This window comes from Scyliorhinus canicula, chromosome 8, assembly GCF_902713615.1.
Source record: "Scyliorhinus canicula chromosome 8, sScyCan1.1, whole genome shotgun sequence".
In the NCBI taxonomy this organism is placed as follows: domain Eukaryota; kingdom Metazoa; phylum Chordata; class Chondrichthyes; order Carcharhiniformes; family Scyliorhinidae; genus Scyliorhinus; species Scyliorhinus canicula.
Genome location: NC_052153.1, coordinates 51,901,224 through 51,926,041, shown reverse-complemented (window position 1 = coordinate 51,926,041; position 24,818 = coordinate 51,901,224). Strand labels below are relative to the sequence as shown.

Genomic DNA, 24,818 nt, shown 5'->3' with positions numbered 1-24,818 from the left:
CGATACCGAAATCAATCATCTGCTGGGGGTGGACGGCAGACATGTTAGCATGCTGAGCACTCCCATGCCCAACCAAGTCCAACAGGTTGCATAGTGGCGCTGACTTGCACTGTAACCCCTGCCCCCACGTCCCCCCATCTTCCCTTTTCCACCCCACCCATTCGCACTGACACTTTGCCCTCTACACTGCACCCCTGTCCCTGTCATGCCTGACACTGGGAGCTTCTAACGCCACCTTCCATCCCTGCTGGCAGGGGTTGTAGTGCCTGCGTTATCTATGCCAGCAATACGCTCTGTGGCCCCTGTCATCCGCTCTCCTATGGAGTTTACTGTGGAGTTACTCCTTGGGTGTGATACCCCGCCAACAGGGTGCCATCGGGGAGGAGCCAGTCAGCCACCGGCCGGCACCATGCTTGGTGGCATGCGCTGGGGCAGGACCCATTGGTGGGGCTTAGCCAGGTGGCTGAGCACGTGCCGGGGCCATAGCTGCAGTGTGCTGTGGGTCCTATGTGCGGCGCACCAGTTGTGTCTACTTGTCTGAGGGTAGGGTGGATGGGGGCAGGGACGCAGTGGGAAGACAGGCATTGGTGACAGTCAGTAGCCCTGCGGAGTGAGCTGGCTGTTGGTGTCACTGGCAGGAGGTCTGCCTGTTAGGGACAGTGTGCCAGAGTGGGTGCTGATGGCCACAGTGCATGTGCTCCGTGGCTCGTCTGCTGCCACTGCAGTGGGGCAATGTCTAGGATATGGACAGGGGTGTGCCAACACCTGGTGGACCATGGGCCGCACTAGGCTATGCCCATCTTATTGATGGGTCGGCTAGGGTGTGTGGGTGGGGCATCCATATGGCCAGTGCTGCTCTGTGCACCTACCACAGTGGGCAGTCAGTGGGATGCGCAGTCTAATGGCTGCCTTGCAGGCTGCGACAATGGTAGATACCGGCCGGACAGTGGCATAACTGTCAGCCCACTGTTGCACTTTTGGTGTCATGACCTACCTCCTCTCTCTCCCTCAGCAGCTACGGCATCCATTTCTCGATTTTAAATACCACAAGTGAACCGTGACATCATCACATCTGCCTATCGGAGGTACAGCATCGCGGGATGCCGGAGAACACCAGGTTGGGCCCATTAATGATATGCTAACGGCCGCTACTGTACATTTTGCATGACAATGCCGGCACGCATTCACGCTGCAATCTTGGATCTGGAGCATGGCGTTCCATTGGGCATCCAGCGTTGACCTGGATTTTCAGCTGATGCCCGATTCTCCGCCCAATCGCAATTTTTGATTCTGGCGTCACTGGACGGAGAATCCCGGCCATGGTATCTTTTAAACTTTCTGTTCAAAAATGATGTAACCACCTTGGAGCACGGCTATGGAATCCTCCCCCTCCTACTACAAGTTCCTCTCCAATCTGGAGCAGATGTCCCCAACCTTGGCATCTGGCAGGCAACACAGCCGTTGAGACTCTTGATCCTGGTTACAGAGAACAGTGTCTATTCCCCTAACTGTACTATCCCCGACTATGACATTTCCCTTTTCTCCCCTTTGAATGGCTCCCTGTACCATGGTGCTAAGGTCACTTTATTCATCCTCTCTACAGTCCCCATTCACGATCACACAGGGAGCAAGAATCTCAAACCTGTTGGACAAGGACAGGGATTGACCTTCTGAAGTGCTCCCTTTTGGATCCTTCTACCTGCCTCACTTGTAGTCACACCCCCCTGTCCCTGACCACTGAACAAATTCAAGACAGTTAATCAAGGTTTTTCAAAGTTCGGGTCGTGACCCACAGGTGGGTGTCAGAAGGGTCGCGGAGCAACGGTTTACACATGTAACACATATGGGGTCCCTTTTAAATGCTAACAAATGGCAGTTATCCAAATACTGTCATTATGGGAGAAAATAGTAATTTTTAGTGTGCAGCAATATCGGACTATCGATAAAAAGAACTGGTCGGTAAGTGAGCAAATAGAAAAGGCTACCAGGTAGATATGACCACCAGGTCGCCTGATAACTTCTTGCAGTTCATATGAGAGACTAGTTGCGGTGTCTTTGGCAGCAGCCTGCCTGAGTTGAGCTTGTGCTGTGGGGGCAGGGGGTTAGGAATGGACCAAAAGCAGGGCCTTGGCACGTGTTTGATCCCTGGTTGCCACAGAACGTGATATGATGACAGAAACTTCACCCGAGAGATTTGACGAGAATTGTGTTTCTAAAACAATATGAACAATGTTAATGTAATGTGAACGAATTAGTCGATCTGCCGGTCAATAAGACACAGGCTCTGTTTCAAGAATTGGGTGGTATGCCACGGGGAAAGAAATGGGCAATTCAGAAACCCTCCAGGCAGAATGTATAGTAGGTATATTCAACAATACAAAATAGTAAGATTTTGAGGAAATAATTAATATCTGAGAAAACGTTGTTCAATGTCCATTGTGTCTGATTAATGACAATCAGTTGGTCAGTTGTCTGTGGGGCTGTTTTAGTGTTTCAGCATTCATCAATATTGAACTTGTTTCCATGAGTGTAGTTTGAAGTATAATAAACATGCATCAAGTTATTGAATTGCATTTAAGTCAATTATAAATCAAGATTTTAATATCATTGTCTACAGATTTATGGCTGTTTTATTTACAAGAATTACTTACGACTATCTCCCAAATATATTTGTTCTTTGTTCTCTCCTCAGTCTTCTTTCGCCTTTTTTCCCCTTGAAGCAATGTCCAATGATGAACATAGGTTCACAATGATTGACGGCCCTCCAGTATCTCTCATGAGTAACTATTCTTCATGTGTGGCCCTGGACGGTGAACGTTTATAGACAGGGATGACATCACAGGCATGTCTGATCCTGTCCTCACTCAATGCTGACATAAATAGCAACAGGGGTTATTGGATAGGAGATGACAAAAAGATTGGATGATTTTCTTTCCCTCCAATACCTGCTCTTACATGGTCCATCGCAGGAAGTGCAAAACACTGTGTTGCAAATTGCCCAATGGAACACGCTTTTCCATTGCCATGGGGCATGTGGAGTGCCACACTTCTGGCACAAGATGGCGGCGGCGGCTCCTGTCGCCCGCTTAAAATGGCCACCCACACTGAGACCACGTTTCTTCATGAGATGCGTCACAGCACTAGTGGCGCTAGCTTTTTCGTCGGAGTTGGCGCCAAAATGTCTCGGGCTGAGTGCGCTGTTTTGCTGTGCAGCCACCGCATTCACAAAACACAGGTTAATATGGCTGTTTGATTGAAGGCTTTCTCCCTGGGTACACGTATGGAGCATATAGCGCTCAAACGTTTCTTTCTTCTTGCGGGAACAATGATGATTGAAGTGCTTTATCACTTCATCAAAATTCTTCTCATCCCCCTCACGTTTAAAGACAAATGATTTACATAACTCGAGCGCTTGTGAACCTGCCAATGTTAGCGGCAACGCAATTCACCTTTCATCAGGCTGGGCCTGCAGACCAATGGCCGAAACATGAAGTTCGAACTGTTGTTTGAACAGCTGCCAGTTCTCACCTATGTTACCGGATATCTGAAGCTGGTGGGCTGGCCCTCAGTCCGTCCATCCCGAGCTTCAGCATTTTATGCGTCGGGTCGCCTCAGATTGCAGTTCACCAGACCGGTTTTCAAGCCGAATGCCTAACGTGCCACTGCCGTTACCAACCTCAAATCTTCATTACACCTGGTACCATGTTGTGTTTGGTCCCTTGTACTATTATGAAGAACTCACCAAACACTTTGATCTGGTCAAACCAAAATCCATTTATTTTGTCTTGTGCGGAAGGATGGCAATCTGATACAGAGCACTTTATCATAGAGTCTTGCTACTCCTCTGGAACTTACACCTTGTGCTGACCAATTACATGTCTTATTACCCTAGATATCTTGTTCTGAAGATGGCCGGATGTGCCTCCACTTATATTCGCGTGCATGGTCACATAATCACTGTCTGCAGACCACCTGGTGCCTGGTGTGTCAGTATCGCCACCTGCTGGTTGGAGGTCGCATCACCAGTTACTTCTGATATTACATACAGGCATATCACTACGGTAGTAAGGGAAACAGGACACAGCAATACCTCCCTCCCCACTTCCCTGGACTTACCTCAGCTCCAAAGTTTCATACACTGCAGTTAGCACCCTGCGCAGACTGCACTTTGGAGGCCTGTTTTTATTCTCTCAGCCTCTCCTGATTCAGGAACCAGTCTTTGCCAGTTATTTACTGCCTTAACTAACTCCCCTGGCTTTCCCCACAAGGAGACCTTGGGCTGGATTCTCCGCCCACCCAACGCCAAAATCCCGTTCGGCGACGGGGCGGAGAATCCGTTTCGACGCTGAAATCGGGAGCGACGCTGGTTTTCAGATTCTCCACCCCCTGAAAAGTAGTGTACCGTAGGAGCACACCACGCCACTTATACACGGCCTCCGGCCACTGCCTGAGGCCCGCCCCTCGCCCCTGACCGGCAGAGTTCCCGATGGCGTCGGTTACGTGTGCTCACACCGTTCTGGAACCTCGCGTGGCGGCTCTGGACTCAGTGCGGCGCCACCACAGTCAGGTTAGGGCCGATCAGCGGGCAAGGGGGGGGCTTCTTTTGGGGCTGGAGGCACTGTGGGCGGGTGGTCCGGGTGCGCGAGCGGCCGAAGGGGGTCACGACTTTTGCGGTCCAGGTCCGCGGGCTGAGTCCGTCATGAAGCACGGCGCGGCCGCTGCAGGTCGCCGCCGTGCTCATGTGCGGCCACGGAACCGGAAATGCTCAGGCCATATCGGCAGCTGGAGCTGCGAGCTCTACGCTGCTTCCCTGCTAGCCCCCAGCAAAACGTGGAATCGGTGGCCGTTTTGCGGCAGTTTTCCTGGCGTAAAAGACCTCGGGCGGGATTTTCCGTCGGCAGGATTCTCCGTTTTGCCGATGCCCGGGGGTTTCCTGATGGCGAGGAGCTGACCCACAATGGGAAATACCATTGACCAGCCAGCATAACGGAGAATCCCGCCGCCGGGTCGAGGCTGAAAAGTGGCGTGGTTGGGCGGAGAATCCAGCCCCGCCATTTTTACGCCAGCATGGGGACTTAGTCTCCCAAACGGAGAATCCAGCCCCTTGTTTTTACTTTCCTTAGGCCCGAAAAAATGTTTAAACGTGTACCCTTAAATTACCAGAAATTTGTGTTAGATTTCAAGAAGGTGAAAGATTAAGATTTATTCTCTTAAACTCCTATACTATATTCAACTCCAAACTCTTACACTACAGATAGCACTTGATGTTTGCATTCATGAAAATTTATTTTTGGATCTATTATGTTCAAGAAAATTGCATAAAAGTTCTAATTGTGGTTAGTATGACTTTCATTACTAAAGGTTGTTCTCCTAAGTGAAGAATTGATATAAATCTTGGCTCATTTGTCTGTGGGCGAAATGTTGAAGTCCATTTGCAGGGGCTAAGCCTATAAATCAGTTGACAGTGTAGGACTGAGTGCTACTTTCAAAGGTGTTGATGGGATATAAACAAGAAATTCTTTGAGGAGGTGACAAGTAGGTTAGACCAGGGAAACCCAGTGGATGTGGTCTATCTGGATTTCCAAAAGGCCTTTGATAAGGTGCCACACAGGAGGCTGCTGAGTAAGGTGAGGGCCCATGGTGTTCGAGGTGAGCTACTGGCATGGGTTGAGGATTGGCTGTCTGACAGAAGGCAGAGAGTTGGGATAAAAGGTTCTTTTTCGGAATGGCAGCCGGTGACCAGCGGTGTCCCACAGGGTTCAGTGTTGGGGCCGCAGCTGTTCACCATATATATTAATGATCTGGATGAAGGGACTGGGGGCATTCTAGCGAAGTTTGCTGATGATACGAAGTTAGGTGGTCAGGCAGGTAGTGCTGAGGAAGTGGGGAGGCTGCAGAAGGATCTAGACAGTTTGGGAGAGTGGTGCAGGAAATGGCTGATGCATTTCAACGTGAGAAAAGGTGAGGTCTTGCACTTTGGAAAAAAGAATCCAAGCATAGACTACTTTCTAAACGGTGAGAAAATTCATAATGCCAAAGTACAAAGGGATCTGGGAGTGCTAGTCGAGGATTCCCTAAAGGTAAACATGCAGGTTGAATCCGTGATTAAGAAAGCGAATGCTATGTTGTCATTTATCTCAAGAGGGTTGGAATATAAAAGCAGCGATGTGCTACTGAGCCTTTATAAGGCTCTGGTTAGGCCCCATTTGGAGTACTGTGTCCAGTTTTGGGCCCCACATCTCAGGAAGGACATACTGGCACTGGAGCGTGTCCAGCGGAGATTCACACGGATGATCCCTGGAATGGCGGGTCTAGCATATGAGGAACGGCTGGCGTTCCTGGGATTGTATTCATTGGAGTTCAGAAGGTTAAGGGGAGATCTAATAGAAACTTACAAGATAATACATGGCTTAGAAAGGATGGACGCAAAGAAACTGTTTCCGTTAGGCGAGGAGTCGAGGACCCGTGGGCACAGCCTTAGAATTAGAGGGGGTAAATTCAAAACAGAAATGCGGAGACATTTCTTCAGCCAGAGAGTGGTGGGCCTGTGGAATTCATTGCCGCAGAGTGCAGTGGAGGCCGGGACGCTAAATGGCTTCAAGGCAGAGATAGATAAATTCTTGATGTCGCGAGGAATTAAGGGCTATGGGGAGAATGCTGGGAGGTGGAGTTGAAATGCCCATCAGCCATGATTGAATGGCGGAGTGGACTCGATGGGCCGAATGGCCTTACTTCCACTCCTATGTCTTATGGTCTTATGGTCTAAGGCCCCATTTGGCTGTTGATATTGATGTAAAATATCGCACTGCACTTTTGGAGAAAATAGTAGGAGTTGTCCTGACTGGCATCCCCTTCTCAACCAACTCTACTAAAAATATACCAATGGCCATTCACCTCACATGTCGTATGTTGGGTCTTGCTATGCACAAATTGGCAACTGTGTTAGTTATGTTTAAAAAGTGGTTTTGAAATAATTAATTGTTTGTAAAAGAATTTGGGGCATTCTGAGGATATTGCAAGGGTCCTTCCTGTTGACTCCCTTATTTCCCCTTTCTTTATTTTTGTTGTTATCATTTTTGATCCATAGAATCATAGAATTAACAGTGCAGAAGGAGGCTATCCGGCCCATCGAGTCTGCACCGGCTCTTGGAAAGAGCACCCTACCCAAGCCCACACCTCCACCCTATCCCCATAACCCAGTAACCCCACCCAACACTAAGAGCAATTTTGGACACTAACGGCAATTTTCATGGCCAATCCACCTAACCTGCACATCTTTGTGACTGTGGGAGGAAACCGGAGCACCCGGAGGAAACCCACGCACACACGGGGAGAATGTGCAGACTCCACACAGACAGTGACCCAGCCGGGAATCGAACCTGGGATCCTGGAGCTGTGAAGCAATTGTGCTAACCACACTAATTGTGCTATTCATAGATGCTTAATGGACTGTATCTTTAAGTCAAGCAGCAGGGAGACTGAGCAATTCAAAAAGTTATGAAATAATTTGCTCAGCTAGACTTTGCGGCACCCAAGAGATGAGGTGGGATTCTGTTTGATTGGTTGGCTGGTGGCCAATGAATTGGCCAAAATGCTGTATTCTGTCTGGCAACAGGTGGTGATTGGATTCTGCCTGAATGGGATGATTTCAAGAGGCCTAAGGAAAGTAGAGTTTGAACCCTGGACACTCAGGGGAAAGGACCTGCTCTCTCTCTTGTGTTTTCTTCAGAAAAGTTACTGAATGTCTGAAACTGCAGAGACCTGAATGAAATATATAGTGAAAACCATTAGTGACTGGAAATCAGAAACCATGGCCTGAAAGGCAGGTTTGAAGGAAAGTGTATTAGAAACAACCATCTGAAGCAAAGACTCTTATCTTTTACTTTTACTTTCACTCCTGTCTTCCTCTTTGTATTTATTTTGTCTTGTGTGTGTAAATGTATAGAGGGTGGGGCAAGTTAAATTGGGGGATTAGGAATTATATAATAGTTAAACAATTGTATTTTCTGCATATTTCATTATAATTCTTGTTATTAATCGAAAGTAATTGTGTTTAGATTTACATATCTGGTGACTGTAATTATTGGGCAGCCAAGGACCAAAGACCTTGGGTCTTTTTCTCAGAATTATTGGTTCATTCAATTGTGTTTTGACTCCGGGTCAAGGGGAGCTGGAATTGACCGTGCCCTAGCAAAAGAAAAAGGATGCATACGCGAGGTCTAGGCAACTAAAAACAGATGAAGCACTTGAAGAATACAAGGAAAGTAGAAAAGAGCTCAAGCAGGGAGTTCGGAGGGCAAAAAGGGGTCATGAAATGTCCTTGGCAGACAGGATTAAAGAGAATCCCAAGGCATTTTATACGTATATTAGGAACAAGAGGGTAGCTAGAGAAAGAGTTAGTCCACTCAAGGACGAAGGAGGGAAATTATGTATAGAACCAGAGGAAGTAGGTGAGGTCCTTAATGAGTATTTTGTATCGGTATTCACAAAGGAGAGGGACATGTTGATTGGTGGTGTCTCAGAGGGATGTGTAAACACTTTAGAACAGGTCGTTATTATGACGGAGGAAGTGTTAGGTGTGTTAAAAAGCATTAAGGTAGACAAATCCTCAGGGCCAGGTGGCATCTATCCCAGATTACTGAGGGAGACAGGAGATTAAATCACTGGGCCTCTGACAGAAATCTTTGTGTCCTTGTTGACCACAGGTGAGATCCCAGAGGATTGGAAGATAGCCAATGTTGTACCGTTATTTAAGAAGGGTTGCAAGGATAACCCGGTAGGTATAGGCCAGTGAGCTTGACGTCAGTGATAGTGAAATTGTTGGAAAAGATTCTCAGAGATGGGATCTATGCACATTTGGAAGTGAAATGTCTTATTAGCGACAGACAGCATGGTTTTGTACGAGGGAGGTCATGTCTCACTAACTCAATTGAGTTTTTTGAGGAGGTGACAAAAATGATTGACGAGGGAAGAGCTGTAGACGTTGTCTACATGGACTTTAGTAAAAAATTTGATGAGGTCCCTCATGGCAGGCTGGTGCAAAAGATTAGATCACATGGGGTCAGGGGTGAACTAGCTGGATGGATTCCGAAATGGCTTGGTCATAGAAGACAGAAGGTAGCAATGGAAGGGTGTTTTTCCGAATGGAGGTCTGTAACTAGTGGTGTTCTGAAGGGATCAGTACTGGGACCTCTGCTGTTTGTATAAATGACTTGGAAGAAAACATAGCGATCTAATTAGCCACTTTGCGGATGATACTAAGATTGCAGGAGTTGCGGAATGTGATGAAGATTGTCAGAGAATACAACAGGATAAAGATAGACTGCAAAATTGGGCAGAGAAATGGCAGTTGGGATTTAACCCAGACAAATGTGAGGTGATGCATTTTGGTAGATCCAATTCAGGTGGGAGCTATAAAATAAATGGCAGAACCATCAGGAGCATAGAGACAGAGAGAGATCTGGGCGTGCAGGTCCACAGATCCTTAAATGTGGCAGCACAGGTGGAAATGGTGGTAAAGAAAGCATATGACATGCTTACCTTCATTGGATAGGGTATAGGATATAAAAGCTCAAAAATTATGTTACAATTATATAGAACGTTAGTTAGGCCACATTTGGAATACTGGGCTGGATTCTCTGCACCCCGACGGCGAAATTGCGGCCGGCGTGGGGGGCGGAGAATCTATTTTCCCGCAAGAAATCAGGACCGGTGCCGGTTCAGTGATTCTGCGGGATCTGAAAAGCGGCGTACTCGGGCTCCGCCATTCCCCGCCCTCAACTGGCCGAAGTCCCGACGGCGTGGAACTAATGAGATCCAGCGGGTCGGGATACTCGCATGGCGACTGCAGACTCAAGTCCACGGCTGCCCTGGTGGGGGGGGGGGGGGGGGGGGGGGGGGGGGGGCCGATCGGAGGACGTGGGGGGGGCCTTAGGGTTTCTTTTTTGGGTCCAGCTCCACGGTCCGAGTCCGCCATGGAGCACGGTGCGGCTGCTGGAGGCCACCACCGTACGCATGCACGGCCTCCGAACCCAGAAGTGCGGGGGCCCATATCTGCAGCAAAAGCTGCATGATCTACTCCAGGTCCCTGCAGGGCTAGGATTTTGTGTCCCTTTGATGCCAGCTTTTCTGGCGCGAAACTCTACCGGCGTGTGGGCATAGGGACAATAATAGAGAATCCAGCCCACTGTGTTCAATTCTAGTCACCACACTACTAGAAGGACGTGGAAGGTTTGGCGAGAGTACAGAAAAGCGTTACCAGGATATTTCTGATCTGGAGATGCCGGCGTTGGACTGGGGTGAGCACAGTCTTACAACACCAGGTTAAAGTCCAACATGTTTGTTTCAAACACCAGCTTTCGGAGCACTGCTCCTTCCTCAGGTGAATGAAGAGGTATGTTCCAGGAACATCTATATAGACAAATTCAAAGATGCCAGACAATGCTTAGAATGCGAGCATCAGCAGGCGATTAAGTCGTTACAGATCCAGAGATAGGGGTAACCCCAGGTTAAAGAGGTGTGAATTGCTCAAGCCAGGACAGTTGGTAGGATTTCGCAAGCCCAGGCCAGACGGTGGGGGATGAATGTAATGCGACGGGAATCCCAGATCCCGGTTGAGGCCGCACTCATGTGTGCGGAACTTGGCTATAAATTTCTGCTTGGCGATTCTGCGTTGTCGCGCGTCCTGAAGGCCGTCTTGGAGAACGCTTACCCGGAGATCAGAGGCTGAATGCCCTTGACTGCTGAAATGTTACCCGACTGGAAGGGAACATTCCTGCCTGGTGATTGTCGTGCGATGTCCGTTCATTCGTTGTCGCAGCGTCTGCATGGTTTCGCCAATGTACCATGCTTCGGGACATCCTTTCCTGCAGCGTATGAGGTAGACAACGTTGGCCGAGTCAATTCACACCTCTAGTGTTTGAAACAAGCATGTTGGACTTTAACCTGGTGTTGTAAGACTTCTTACTAGGATATTTCCTGGCATGGAGGGTATTAGCTATGAGGAGACGTTGAATAAACTGGGATTGTTCTCCCCAGAGAGAAGGAGGCTGAGGGGCAACCTGATAGAAGTTTACAAAATTATTAGGGATATAGATAGGGTGAACAGTTGGAGGCTTTTTCCCAGGGCGGAAATGACAATTACAAGGCGGCACAAGTTCAAAGTGAGGGAGGATCGGTTCAGTGGAGATGTGCGGGGAAAGTTTTTTACACAGAAAGTGGTGGTGGTGGTCTGGAATGCACTGCCAAGTGAGGTGATTGAGGGAGATACATTAGCAACCTTTAAGACTTAACTGGATAGACACATGAACAGACGGGGTATAGAAGGATACAGACGGTTGGGCTAGATGGAACACATGATTGGCACAGGCTTGGAGGGCCGAAGGGCCTGTTCCTGTGCTGTATTGTTCTTCGTTCTTGCCCAGGATGCTGTAACAATTTGACACAGTGCTTTTGAAATTATTTCTTGGAAATTAACTTTATTATTTTTAATTTAAATAAATTCAATGTTTTTCTTTTGCTTAGTACGATGAGAAACCATACTGCAATAACTGCTACTTACAGTACTTCGGGCCAAGAGGTAAGAAGACATTTAACAAATACACAGAGACTTACAAATATAGTCATAGACCTGCGCAGAGACATACAGATGCAGAAACGCACATGATAAAGCCAATATTTATTGCCCATCCATAATTGCCCCTGAGAAGGTGGTGACGAGTCATTACTGCAGCTGTGGCCATTATGATCTACAGTTACCTTTTTTTCTTCATGTTCCTGTTATAACATGTTAAACAAAGTGAGTTTTGTTTTACTCTACAACTCGGTGTGGACTCCTTACGTTACCCCTTACAAAAGTTGGTTTTCTACAATTGGCTTTAACAAGTGCAACATTGCAGGAGGACTACATGGGCAGAGTCTTTCAAATGAGATAGTAAGCCTGAATGCTCAGGAACTCATAAAAGATCTCTTGGGACCATTTGAAAAGGAGAGTTCTCCAATGACCTGATTAAAACGATTCCTCAACTAACAACATGACAACAGATCATTTATCTGTGGCTGTTTGTGGAACTTTTAATGTACAAATTGGCTGCCACAACTGTGACTACACTTCAAAAGCAATTCATTGGCGATGAAACAGTTTGGGATGTCCTGAGGATGTGAAAGGTGTTTGAGAAATGTTAGTTTGTTCTTTCTTTGTATAAATTAATTATTAACCTATTCCTGCATTAACCAATGACCCACTTCTATTTATGCGCTTCTGCTTTTTGAAACAAAATGAGCAATAAGGAAATATTAGCCTTGCTTCTCTGCACGATGTTGGGTAAGCTAATTATTTCATTGTCCAAATGTAGAAATTACTGCAAGATCACCATTTATTGGCCATTCATAATTGCCCTGAGATTGTGCGATAGACTTCTTGCTTCACAGCAATTGTTTTAATTTGCTAGGCCACTTCAGAAAGCATCAAGAGTCAGCCATGTTGTGTGGAGTAAAGCCATATTCCCTTCTTCTAAACAGCTGGTGAATACAATAATTCAGTAGCAAGGTATTTTTTTTTACATGCCAAATCACAAATTGCCAGATTTATCAAGTGCAACTTGATACACCTTGTTATGGTGAGATTAGAATCAACCTTTGGGTCAGTACATCCATTATTCTGATGACAACATATGTATCCATCTCTGGCAGCAATTGTCTGGCATCATTTTCTTTTTTTAAAATAAATTTAGAGTAGTCAATTCTTTTTTTTTTCAATTAAGGGGCAATTTAGCCTGGCCAATCCACCTAACCTGCACATCTTTTGGTTGTGGGAGTGAGACCCATGCAGACACAGTGAAAATGTACAAACTCCACACAGTGACCCGGGGCCGGGATCGAACCCGGATCTTCAGCGCCATGAGGCAGCAGCATTGCGCCACCGTGCTGCCCTTTTCTAGCATCATTTTCAATAGCGTCGTACTATTATGAAGAGCATGCCATAATGGTATGGCACAGGACTAGCAACCAAAAAGCTGTTGAAATAAATTCTTCCATTCAATAACTTTGTGGGCTAGCAGTGATTAAAGCACCACTGATTCATAAAATTATTTCAGAAGATCACGTTACCCCTACTCCAATTGGCCGAAATATATCTCTTGTCTCACTCTCTATGGTTGACTCTTAAAGCCTTCTAAAGTGTGATGGGCTGATACAAACAGAACACTGAGAGAAATATCAACCAGCGTCAAATCAGGAAAGACGTAGGCAATCCCAGCCCAATCTTTTTCACAGTAAAGGTGGGTGAAAGTTGGAAGCATTGCGGAATTTCAGTTTCACCTTCTCGTCTTCACAGTGCGGCAAGCCTCCATTGTGTACCATGGCACTATCGACGCTAAGTGGGACAGACTAAAGACAAATCTAGCACCTGAAAACTGACACTGGAGGGGCCAACCACAACTACAAAGTTGTATATTGCCATAATGTGTAAACTACCCCTTACTCTTCCATCCCAATCAAATCAGCAAGCCAACCTTGTTTCAATCCTGAGTTTAGAACGATGTACCAGGAGCAGCATCAGGCAAACCTTTGAATGAAGGATGAAGTTGATAAAGCTGCTACGCAGGGTTAGCTGCATCCAGAGTACCAAGCTCTAGACAGGACGAGCAGTTTGAGAACCAAAGGATCAGAAAATAGGTACTGTTCCTTAACACAACTGGTTGAGAATAGCTGGACAGCACGGAAACTAATAGGAGGAGGTATAGAGATAGACATAGAATTTACAGTGCACATGGAGGTCATTTGGCCCAAAGAGTCTGCACCAACCCTTGGAAAGAGCACCCCAAATCTCCACCCTATCCCTGTAACCTAGTAACCCCACCTATCCTTTTTGGATACTAAGGGCAATTTAGTGTGGCTACTTCACCTAACCTGTACATCTTTGGATCGTGGGAGGAAACCGGAGCAAGCATGGGGAGAACATGCGGACTCCGCACAAACAGTGACCCAAGCCAGGAATCGAACCTGGGACCCTGAAGCTGTGAAGCAACTGTGCTAACCACTGTACTACCGTGCTGCCCTCTTCTGTATACAAGTGTCTTCAGCCAAAAGTAGGAGATGATCCTATATTGAGAGTAAATTTTAAAAAGAGTTAGTTGTTAGATAACTGAAGAAGAAAACATGGAATGATATTGGGCACAGATATTTGAAATACACACAGATTGAGAGACCTAGTTGCCAAATGGTTTTGCTGGTGCTCTGTGCACAGTGTAAAGTAATTTTACTAAGTCACACTGGACTGGCAGCCTTGTCCGCTGGGTATGTGAATCGGGGCTGTGATACATGGCTGTAATAATCAAATTGTGAGCCATGCGAAGCATGATCAAGTAGACAACACAAAGGGGCAACACGATGGCACAGTGGTTAGCACTGCTGCCTCACGAGGTCCCAGGTTCGATCCCAGTCCTGGGTCACTGTCCGTGTGGAGTTTGCACATTCTCCCCGTGTTTGCGTGGGTTTCACCCCCACAACCCAAAAGATGTGCAGGGTAGATGGATTGGCCACGCTAAATTGCCCCTTAATTGGAAAAATGATTAGGTACTCTAAATTTTTTTTTAAAAGTATACAACCCAAAAGCCTGAAGTACCTTATTTTGCTTTATTCAGCCAAATGGTTGTTCTGTGTGTCCATCTGAGGAGGGTACATGATTGAATCTTGCATTGGGTTGCACAGTTATCTTTGGTGCACTTCACAACGTCTTCCAGTTAACACCCATGGGAACAGAAAACCACTGGGGATAAGGCAATGGTGGAGTGACTGGGGATGTGTGACAGTCAGACTTAGCATTTAAAATATAAATTGATTTACTTTAGCCTGACTTTTTTGATTCTTTAATACTGATTTTGTAGCTCACAATATTAAACATGCTGCCAGCAATGGCCCCCAAAGTTGTGTGGGAATGTGATGCTGGATGTTGTGAGATTGCGCCCAGTGGTGCCCCCCACAGCTGACTTTTTTTTCTTTTTTTAAATAAATTTTGCATACGCAATTCTTTTTTTTTCCAATTAAGGGGCAATTTAGTGTGTCCAATCCACCTACCCTGCACATCTTTGGGTTGTGGGGGTGAGACCCACGCAGAGAATGTGCAAACTCCACACGGACAGTGGCGCGGGGCCGGGATCGAACCCGGATCCTCAGTGTCGTAGGTAGCAGTGCTAACCACTGCGCCACCATGCTGCCCCCTCCATAGCTGACTTGGCCAGAGTATTGGCGAGAGTGTGGGTACCTAATTTGCTTTGTGTGGGGAGGTGCCCGCGGCACAGACCATCTGCTGGAAACCCGAGCGGATGCAAACACTCATGTCAGATGAGGGCTCAGTATATCCGGATCCCAGGCTGCTGCTGGAGATACGGAAGTCCGAGCAGCTCCAGGGACCTTTGCTGAAAGATGTTGGTGTTCATGTTTAGAACAGAAAAGCTCAGTTGCCAACCAAAAGGGTTAAATAAAAACAAAGATCTTTGACTGTAATTTTAATGCTGAATAAAAAATTATTGAGACGACAATATAAGGACCCACTCCATATGACTTCGAGTGGAATTAAATTATTACACTGTTTTTGCATTTAGAAAAAGAAAATATATCCAAATAATTTTTGATGTCACTGTACACTTTTATCATACATAGTGTGAAGAATGCATTAAGTCAGGCCTATTGATTAAAGCTGTGCATTGTTGGGGGGGTTGAACACATTTGGCAAGAATCTTTTTTTAAAATTAATTCACAGGATGTTATGTCAACATTTATTGCACATCCCTAGTGCCCTTCAGAAGGTGGTGGTGAGCTGCCTACTTGAACCCCTGCAATCCCTGAGGTATAGGTACACCCACACTGCTGCTGTTGGGGAGGGATTTGCAGGATTTTGATCCAGCCATAGTGAAGGAACAGCAATAAATTTCCAAGTCAGGGTGGAGGGTGAGTTGGAGGGGAACCTCCAGGTGGTGGGGTTCCCAGGGATATGCTACTCTTGTCCTTCCAGGTAGTAGTGGTTATGAGTTGGGGAGATGCTGTCTCAGGAACCTTGGCAAGTTCGTGCAGTGCATCTTGTAGATGGTACACACGGCTGCCACTGATCATCGGTGGTGGAGGATTTGAATTTTTGTGGAAAGGGAAGCAATCAAGCAGGTTGTTTTGTCCTGGTGGTGTCGAGCTTCTTGAGTGTTGTTGGAGATGAACTCTTCCAGGCAAGTGGAGAGTATTCCATCACACTCCTGACTTGTGCCTTGTAGATGGTGGACAGGCATGGGGGGGGGGGGGGGGGGGGGGGCTGTCAGGAGGTGAGTGACTCGCCATAAGATTCCTAGCCTTTGGCCTGCTCTGGGTAATTAAGGGGCAATTTAGCATGGCCAATCCACCTACCCTGCCCATCTTTTTGTTTGTGGGGGCGAAACCCAGGCTAACACGGGGAGAACGTGCAAACTCCTCACGGACAGTGACCCAGAGCCGGGATCGAACCTGGGACCTCGGCGCCGTGAGGCAGCAATGCTAACCACTGCACCACCGTGTTGCCCACCACAGTATTAATATGGTTAATCCAGTTCAGTTTCTGATCAATGGTAACCCTCAGGATGTTGATTGTGGGTGAATTCAGCGATGGTAATGCCATTGAATGTCAAGGGTGGTGGTTAGATCCTCTCTTGCCGGAGATGGTCATTGCTTGGCACTTGTGTGGCGCGAATGTAACTTGCCACTTGTCAGCCCAAGCCTGGATATTGTCCATTGTGTCTCTTAGTATTTACACTGGCTCTCTTTCACCCTCACATTTTCCTCCAATCAGTGATGTTGGTGCTGACCCCAGATATCTTCATAATGGTACGGAAATGTCAACTGGCGACAATCTTTTCCACTTGAAAGTTCAAAATAAATTTCAGTGATCAGTTTTACCATAGAATTTACTGCAAAGAAATTGGCTATTGTAACCAACAGGTCTTATGCTCCACACCCACTTCGAGCTCCCACTCTACATCATCTGGCCTTATCAGAATAGCCTTCGCATCTCACTGTGCCATTTTCAATGTCAGACATCATCCCACCTGTTACCATGACAAAAAGAACGAAAGACACTTACCGCAATTCTGACTGGAAGATCAGAAGCTGCGGTCCAGCTGAAAACTAGCAATCTACGACTGATAACCTTGGTCAGGGGCCCCACTGAACACGACATCCAGATACACATCATCACTCAGTGCAGACTTCACTGGGCAACACAAAGCACGTGCGGAACACCATTTCCTAAACAGACCTTCCAAAAGCAATGAGAAGAACAGTTCTTGGAACCGATAAATGGAAAAAGAACTCAGTTGGGAAAACAGCTGGCTTCCTAAAGAAATTTCCAGGTGTTAAATGTGCAGCAAGTGAGATGTGAAACTTCCCTGATGAGGCCATTTATCTGGGGTTTCGGTGGCAGGTGTATCGCGGTGAGAGATTATTTAACTATAAAACTGTTGGAAATCTATTCACCAAAGTCATGTTCAAACGCTTAACAGCCAAGCATTAAATTCCTCAGTATACTGTCTTTACACGGACTGTAACCTTTTCAAATAGACAGAACCGATTTCAGAAGTGTTCTTTGGTGAGGACTCCTTTAATTTTCATTTCTCATTCTCCTGATTATTATTTCTGATTCACTCTAGGAGCAAGACGACCAACATCTCGATCCACTCTCGGGGCAGCTGGATCCAATGTTCCAGTTGAGAAACCCAGCAGCCCTTAGAGCCACCCATCCTGAGGAAGATTTGCCGCCTCTCCAATGATGAACAAAATCAGAACAGCAAAAGTAAAAGGGAAGAATTTGTGAAGAAATTGCATGAGCTTTAGAAAATAATTAGCTGTTATGTGCCATTACTATGTACATGAAGATACACACACAAATCATTTGTTCTCAGACCATCTTACAGTTATGTCATTTTGCATGTGATGCCAAGCTGGTAGCTTCAGAATATGATGCTAATTCTGTGATCCTGCTTGTACCCTGTCTTCTGCCACCTGCTTGTAATTCCAGCCAGTTTTCAAAGGACAATATCAATATTTGCAGTTCTTCAGTGAGTTAACTCTATCCACCCACCATATTGACCCAGTTGGTAGGAGATCAGCTGCTATGAAAATGACACAGCCGGCCCATCTCCGCAGGCCTGTTTATGGCCCACATCCCCATCAAAGAATAAAATATAATATTTCCTCTGAGTCCAGTGACCAAAACAAACACCTTTACTTGCAGCTGCACATTAATAATATTTGCAATAAAATATTGTTTTACCTGTAAGAGTTTTATATCTTTCTATAATAAAAATATATTTGTACATGTTTCCTACCTCCACCCCTTGACTTCCTGTTGTCACATTTCTGTCTTTTTTTTAAAAAGTCAAATTTCCCCACTTTAAATTCCGTTTATTTTAGAAAACCCGGATGTAAACTGACTTCTCACTCTGTTTCTGCATTCTGGACACTGGTTTTTCACAATCCTCTTTGAATGCTTGCTGATAAAGAAATTACGTTTTCCCCAGTAACTGAACTTCTTCATTTCCGATGGTTTCACCAACAAAACAATAAAAATGTATATATTCCCTAGTAAAATTATTAAATGTGTACATTGAAATGTGTCTTCTAAATTTAATTGTAAGCACTTAAAGCCCCCGCCTCTCCTAAAAGCCTAACAATTTGACAGTGTGAGCTGAATTTTGATTGCGTACCTGGGGCAGGATTCTCCGTCGGCTGATGCCAGGGGCGGGATTCTCCGCAGACCGTCGTAATGCCGATTTCCGGCGAGAAAAATCGGTGTACATGACTCCGGCGTCGGGGCCTTCTTTTAGGCCGCTATTCTCCGTTCCCGGAGGGGCCAGCAGCTGACTGACGCGATACGCGTCAGTTTCACCAGCTGCGGAAGTGGTGAGACCCGGCGTTTTTTGGAGGAGGAGGAGGAGAGAGACAGACCCGGCATTTGGGGGGGGGGGGTGTTCCGGCATTTGGGGCGGGGGGTTCCGGCATTTGGGGGGGGGGGGTTCCGGCATTTGGGGGGGGGGTTCCGGCATTTGGGGGGGGTTCCGGCATGGGGGGGGGTTGCGGCATCGGAGGGGGGGTTGCGGCATCGGGGGGGGGGGGGTTGCGGCATCGGGGGGGGTTGCGGCATCGGGGGGGGGGGTTGCGGGCAGCGGCGTGCAGAGGGGGGGCGACGGATGCCCGGGGCCAACGCACCGTCGCCCCCCCCCTCTGTACGCCGCTGCCCCCTACGCCAACCTCCCCCTCACCACCCCTACCTCCCTCCCCACCACTCCTACCCACAACCCCTAACTCCCTACCCACCACACCTACCCCCCTCCAACGCCGCCCCCCCATCTCTCGCAACGCCGGGTCCACTCCCCCTCAACGCCGGTACCCAAACCCCGTCCCCCTCCCTCTGAAGGCCGGTACCCACACCCCCCCCTCTCTCCTCCTCCCCCCTTCCTTCCTCCTCCCCCCCCTTCTTTCCTCCGTCCCCCCTTCTTCCTCCTCCCCCCTTCCTTCCTCCATCCCTCCCCTTCCTTCCTCCCCCCCTTCCTTCCTCCCCCCCTTCCTTCCTCCGTTAGTGGGGGGGGGGGGTGCGGCGTTAGTGGGGGGTGTGGGGTGGGGGGTGCGGCGTTGGAGGGGGGTAGGGGTGGTGAAGGGGGTAGGGGTGGTGAGGGGGGGGTTGGGGTAGGGGCAGCGGCGTGCAGAGGAGGGGGGCGACTGATGCCCGGGGCCAACGCACCATCGCCCCCCCTCTGCACGCAGCTGCCCCCGAACCCCCCCCCCCCGATGCCCCCCCCCGATGCCGCAACCCCCCCCGGATGCCGCAACCCCCCCGATGCCGCCACCCCCCCCCCCCCACCGATGCCCCCCCCCCCCCGATGCCGCAACCCCCCCGGATGCCGCAACCCCCCGGATGCCGCAACCCACCCCCCGATGCTGCAACTCCCCCCCCCGATGCCCCCCCCCCGATGCCGCAACCCCCCGGATGCCGCAACCCACCCCCCCGATGCCGCAACCCACCCCCCAATGCCGCAACCCCCCCACCCTCGATGCCCCCCCCCCCCGATGCCGCAACCCACCCCCCCGGATGCCGCAACCTACCCCCCGATGCCGCAACCCACCCCCCGATTCCGCAACCCCCCGGATGCCGCAACCCACCCCCCGATGCCGCAACCCACCCCCCCGATGCCGCAACCCACCCCCCGATGCCGCAACCCACCCCCCGATGCCGCAACCCACCCCCCGATGCCGCAACCCACCCCCCGATGCCGCAACCCACCCCCCCGATGCCGCAACCCCTCGGATGCCGCAACCCACCCCCCGATGCCGCAACCCACCCCCGATGCCGCAACCCACCCCCCGATGCCGCAACCCACCCCCACCGATGCCGCAACCCACCCCCCCATGCCGCAACCCACCCCCCCCGATGCCGCAACCCACCCCCCCCCCACGAAGCCGCAACCCACCCCCGACACTGAACGGCGTCAACCATCATCAATGGTTGACGCCGTTTTAAAGCAACTGTGATTTTCGCCGACGTGACCCGTGGCCACGTCGGCGGGACTTCGGCCCATCCGGGCCGGAGATTTGTGGAATCTAAAAAAAAAATGAAATCTCGCCGGCGCCAGCTGTTTTCAGAGGCTGCCGGCGGGATTTGCACAACGCCGGTTTTTGGCCGGTCAGAGATTTAAAAACCCTGCGGGAGCGGGATTAACGCCGGCCGATTCTCCGACCCTGCGTGGGGTCGGAGAATCCCGCCCCAGAATCGGCTAACGCAATTGGGCGGAGAATCTATTTTGACGCCAAACTCGTGGTGGGCACCAGTTTCATGGCAAATCGCAATTCTCCATTGCCTCAAAAGCGGCATGAACGCGGTCCAGGACGCAAGTACAGTAAACACCCATGGCATAACATTAGCGGGCCTGACCCTGGTGTTATCCGGGACCTCCGTGATTCTCTGCCTCCACTTGGGCGAATTCCTGACATCTTGTGGTGTACTGAGCCAGCGAGAATGGCAGAGGTGCCGTTAACAGCGCTCCGAAACTAGTGCCACTCCATGATGCCGCCTCTACCCGCTCCCATACCGACCCGTCCCCCACTACCCACTTCCTGATCATGGCTATATTTGCCGTCCAGTAGTAATTCCTAAAGTACGGCAGTGCCAAACCCCTCCCTCCCCCCCCACCCCCATAAACCCTCGGTTCCACTCCAGCAGCACTTTCCTTACTCGCAAGATTTTACTGCCCCCACAAACCCAGAGATCGCCACATTAACCCGCTTTAAAAAGGCCTTTGGTATAAAAATAGGGAGACACGGAAAAAAAACAAAATCTCAGGAGAACCGTCATCTTTACTGTCTGTACCCTCCCCGCCAGTGACAATGGGAGCATATCCCACCTCCGAAAGTCCTTCATTTTCTCAACTAACCGGGTTAAATTTAATTGATCTAGCTGCTCCCACCCCCGTGCCACTTGAATTTCCAAGTATCGAAAACTCCCTCCTACCACCTTTTGTGGCCTCCTCTCCTGCCACCTCGCCTGGATCACAAAAACCTCATATTCCCATATTCAAGTTGTACCACGAGAACCGGCTAAATTCCTCTAAGATCCGCATAATCTCTCCCATCCCCCCTAATGGGTCAGAAATATACAGGAGTAAGTCGGCCGCATATAGCGAGACCCGATGCTCCACCCGCCCTGAACTAGCCCCTTCCAGTCCTTTGACGCTCTCAGCGCCATCGCCAATGGCTCAATAGCCAAAGCAAACAACAGTGGGGAAAGTGAACACTCCTGCCTCGTCCCCCGGCGCAGTCTAAAATACTCCGAGCTCACCCGGTTCGTCTGCACACTTGCCACCGGCGCCTGATACAGCAACCAGACCCAGTCTACAAAACCCTGCCCAAATTCAAACCGCCCACAAATACTTCCACTCCGCCTCATCGAAGGCCTTCTCTGCGTCCATAGCGACCACAACCTCCACTTCTCTCCCCTCGGAGGGCAACATGATGACATTCAAGAGCCTTCTAACGTTGGCCGTTAACTGCCTCCATTTGACAAATTCCGTCTGGTCCTCCCCTATCACCCACGGAACACAATCCTCTATTCTCGAGGCCAAAATCTTGACCAGCAATTTGGCGTAAACATTCAGTAGGTAGATTGGTCTGTATGACCCACATTGTTCTGGGTACTTCTCCCGCTTCAGGATCAGTGAGATCGAGGCCTGTGACATTGTTGGGGAAAGGACACATCGCTCCCTTGCCTCATTAAATGCCCTCACCAGCAGTGGGCCCAGCATCCCAGAAAGCTTCTAGTAAAATTCCAAAGGATAGCCATTAGGTCCCGGGGCCTTGCCTGACTGCATGGCCTCCAACTACTACTCCCTCTACTACTTCTACAATCCTGATGAGGGCTCCCAGCCCCTCCACCAACCCTTCATCCACCTTTGAAAACTCCAAACCCTCCAAGAATTGTCTCATCCCCTCCACCCCAGCTGGGGGTTCCGACTCATACAGCTGACTATAAAACTCCTTGAACACCCCATTGACCCCTGCTGGGTCTAAAATCGTGTTCCCCCCTCTACCCTTCGCTCTTCCTATCTCCCTAGCCATCACCCTTTTCCTGAGCTGGTGTGCTAGCACCCTACTGGCCTTCTCCCCATACTCATATACCACTCCTCTCACCTTCCTCAACTGCCCCACCGCCTTGCCTGTGTATATCAGACCAAACTCCACCTGAAGCTTCTGCCGCTCCTTCAACAACCCGCCACCGGGACTTCCGAGTACCTTGTATCCACTTGGAGGATCTCCCTAATCAGCCTATCCATCTCTACCCGCTCCACCTTCTCCCTATGAGCCCGCACTGAAATCAGCTTTCCCAGAACTACTGCCTTCAGTGCCTCCCATATTGTTGCTGCCGAAACCTCCCCTGCCCGCTCACCTGCTCATCTGCTAACAGTCCTACATGCAATCTCCATTGCGGGCACTGACCCCCCTACTTGCTCACCTGTAAATCCACCCAGTGTGGGGCATGGTCCGACACAACAATCGGCGAATACTCGGCATGCACCACCCCTGTCAGCAAAGCCCTCTCCAACTCAAAAAAAATCAATCCGGGAGTACACTTTGTGTACATGGGAGAAAAAAGAAAACTCCTTTGCTCTTGGTCAGCCGAACTTCCACGTATCTACTGCACCCCCCCCCCCCCCTCCATCTGTTCCATAAACCCCTTTAGCTCCTTCGCTGCAGCTCACACCCTCCTTGTCCTCGAACTCGACCGATCCAACCCGGATCTAAAACTGTATTAAATGATCAGTCTATGTGAGTCCAGGTCCGGAATCTTCCCCAACACCCACCTCATAAACTGCGCGTTGCCCCAGTTTGGTGCATAGATATTCACGAATATCGCCAACATCCCCTCCAGTTTCCCACTCACCATAACGTACATAACCCCAGAGTCCGCCACTATGCTCCCTACCTCAAAAGGCACCCACTTATTGATCAAAATCGCTACCCCCCCTTGTATTAGAGTCTAGCCCCGAATGGAATAGCTGCCCAACCCACCCCTTCCTTAGCCTAGTCTGATCCACTATCCTCAGGTGTGTCTCTTGTAGCATTGCCATGTCCACCTTCAAACTCTTCAACTGCGCGAGCACGCGAGCCCTCTTGACCAGCCCATTCAACCCTCTCACGTTCCATGTGATCAGCCTGGTCAGGGGGCATCCCTCCCCCCCCACCCTCCTGCTGATCAACCATTACCCTTCTTAGGCCTGCCTCCAGCCAGCGTCCCGAGACTCCTCAGGCCCGCCCTCGGGAGTCCACCGTCATCGACCTCAATTTGTCTCCAAGCGCCAGTCCCTCCCCTGTCAGCAGATTAACACACCCGTCCCTCCCCCCCATAACAAAATAACAATTCCAACCCACCTCAACAAACTGATCACCTCTTGCCCCCCCACTGCGCTTCCAACAAGCTTGGTATTCCCTGTCCATGGCACCAAGCATCCTACCCCCTCTGATCTCCCTCCTCCCGCTTGAACACACAGATGCAAAACATCACAATCCCTACAAATACAAAGAAGAAAATCTCCCCCACCATCCCCCATTAAGAACAAAGTTAACCCGCAAACAAAAAGAATCAACGGCCCCAAACTCATTGCAAAACCATACATACAAAACCCAACGAGAAAATAAATTTAGCAGCATATCAAGAACACTACTCGCCTCCAAGTTCAATGTCTTCCATCACCTGCCAGTCCCCTGTCCTTAACAAAGTTCATCGCCTCATCTGGTGATCCAAAATAAAGTTCCTGGTCCTCATAAGTGACCCACAGACACGCTGGGTACAGCATGCCGAACTTCACCCCCTTCTTAAAGAGGGGCGATTTCACCTTATTGAAACTCGCCCTTCTTTTGCCCAGTTCTGCACCCAAGTCCTGGTAAATGCGCCGCTCATTGCCTTCCCATATGCAGCTCCTCATCTGCCTGGCCGACCTCAAGATCTGTTCCTTGTCCAGGAACTGGTGCATTTGTACCACCATCGCCCTTGGTGGCTCATTCCTCAGCGGCTTCTTCTTCAGCGCTCTGTGCGCCCTTTCCACCTCCAAGGGTCAAGCAAATGCATCTTCCCCCAGCAGCTTCTTGAACATACACGCCAGATGTGTCCCTGTGTTCGATCCCTCATTGCCCTCCGGAAGGCCAACAATCCTCTGGTTCTGCCTGTACTATCTGTTCTCCAAATCCTCCACTTTCTCTTGTAGGCTCTTCTGGTGGTCCTTCATCAGCCCCATCGCCACTGCCATCGTGGCTAG

The 24,818-nt window shown here is 49.2% G+C and overlaps 1 protein-coding gene across 1 annotated transcript in view; it reads left to right on the top strand.

Moving 5' to 3' along the window:
• Positions 1 to 18,349, top strand: part of zgc:195282 (uncharacterized protein LOC100192223 homolog) — a 30,723-nt gene extending 12,374 nt beyond the window's left edge. Inside the window, exons 3-4 of the mRNA XM_038804561.1 lie at positions 11,524 to 11,578; positions 17,667 to 18,349. Coding sequence (XP_038660489.1) covers positions 11,524 to 11,578; positions 17,667 to 17,746 — 135 coding nt within the window. The 3' untranslated portion in view covers positions 17,747 to 18,349. The remainder of the gene's footprint in view (positions 1 to 11,523; positions 11,579 to 17,666) is intronic.
• The last annotated feature ends 6,469 nt before the right edge of the window (positions 18,350 to 24,818 follow it).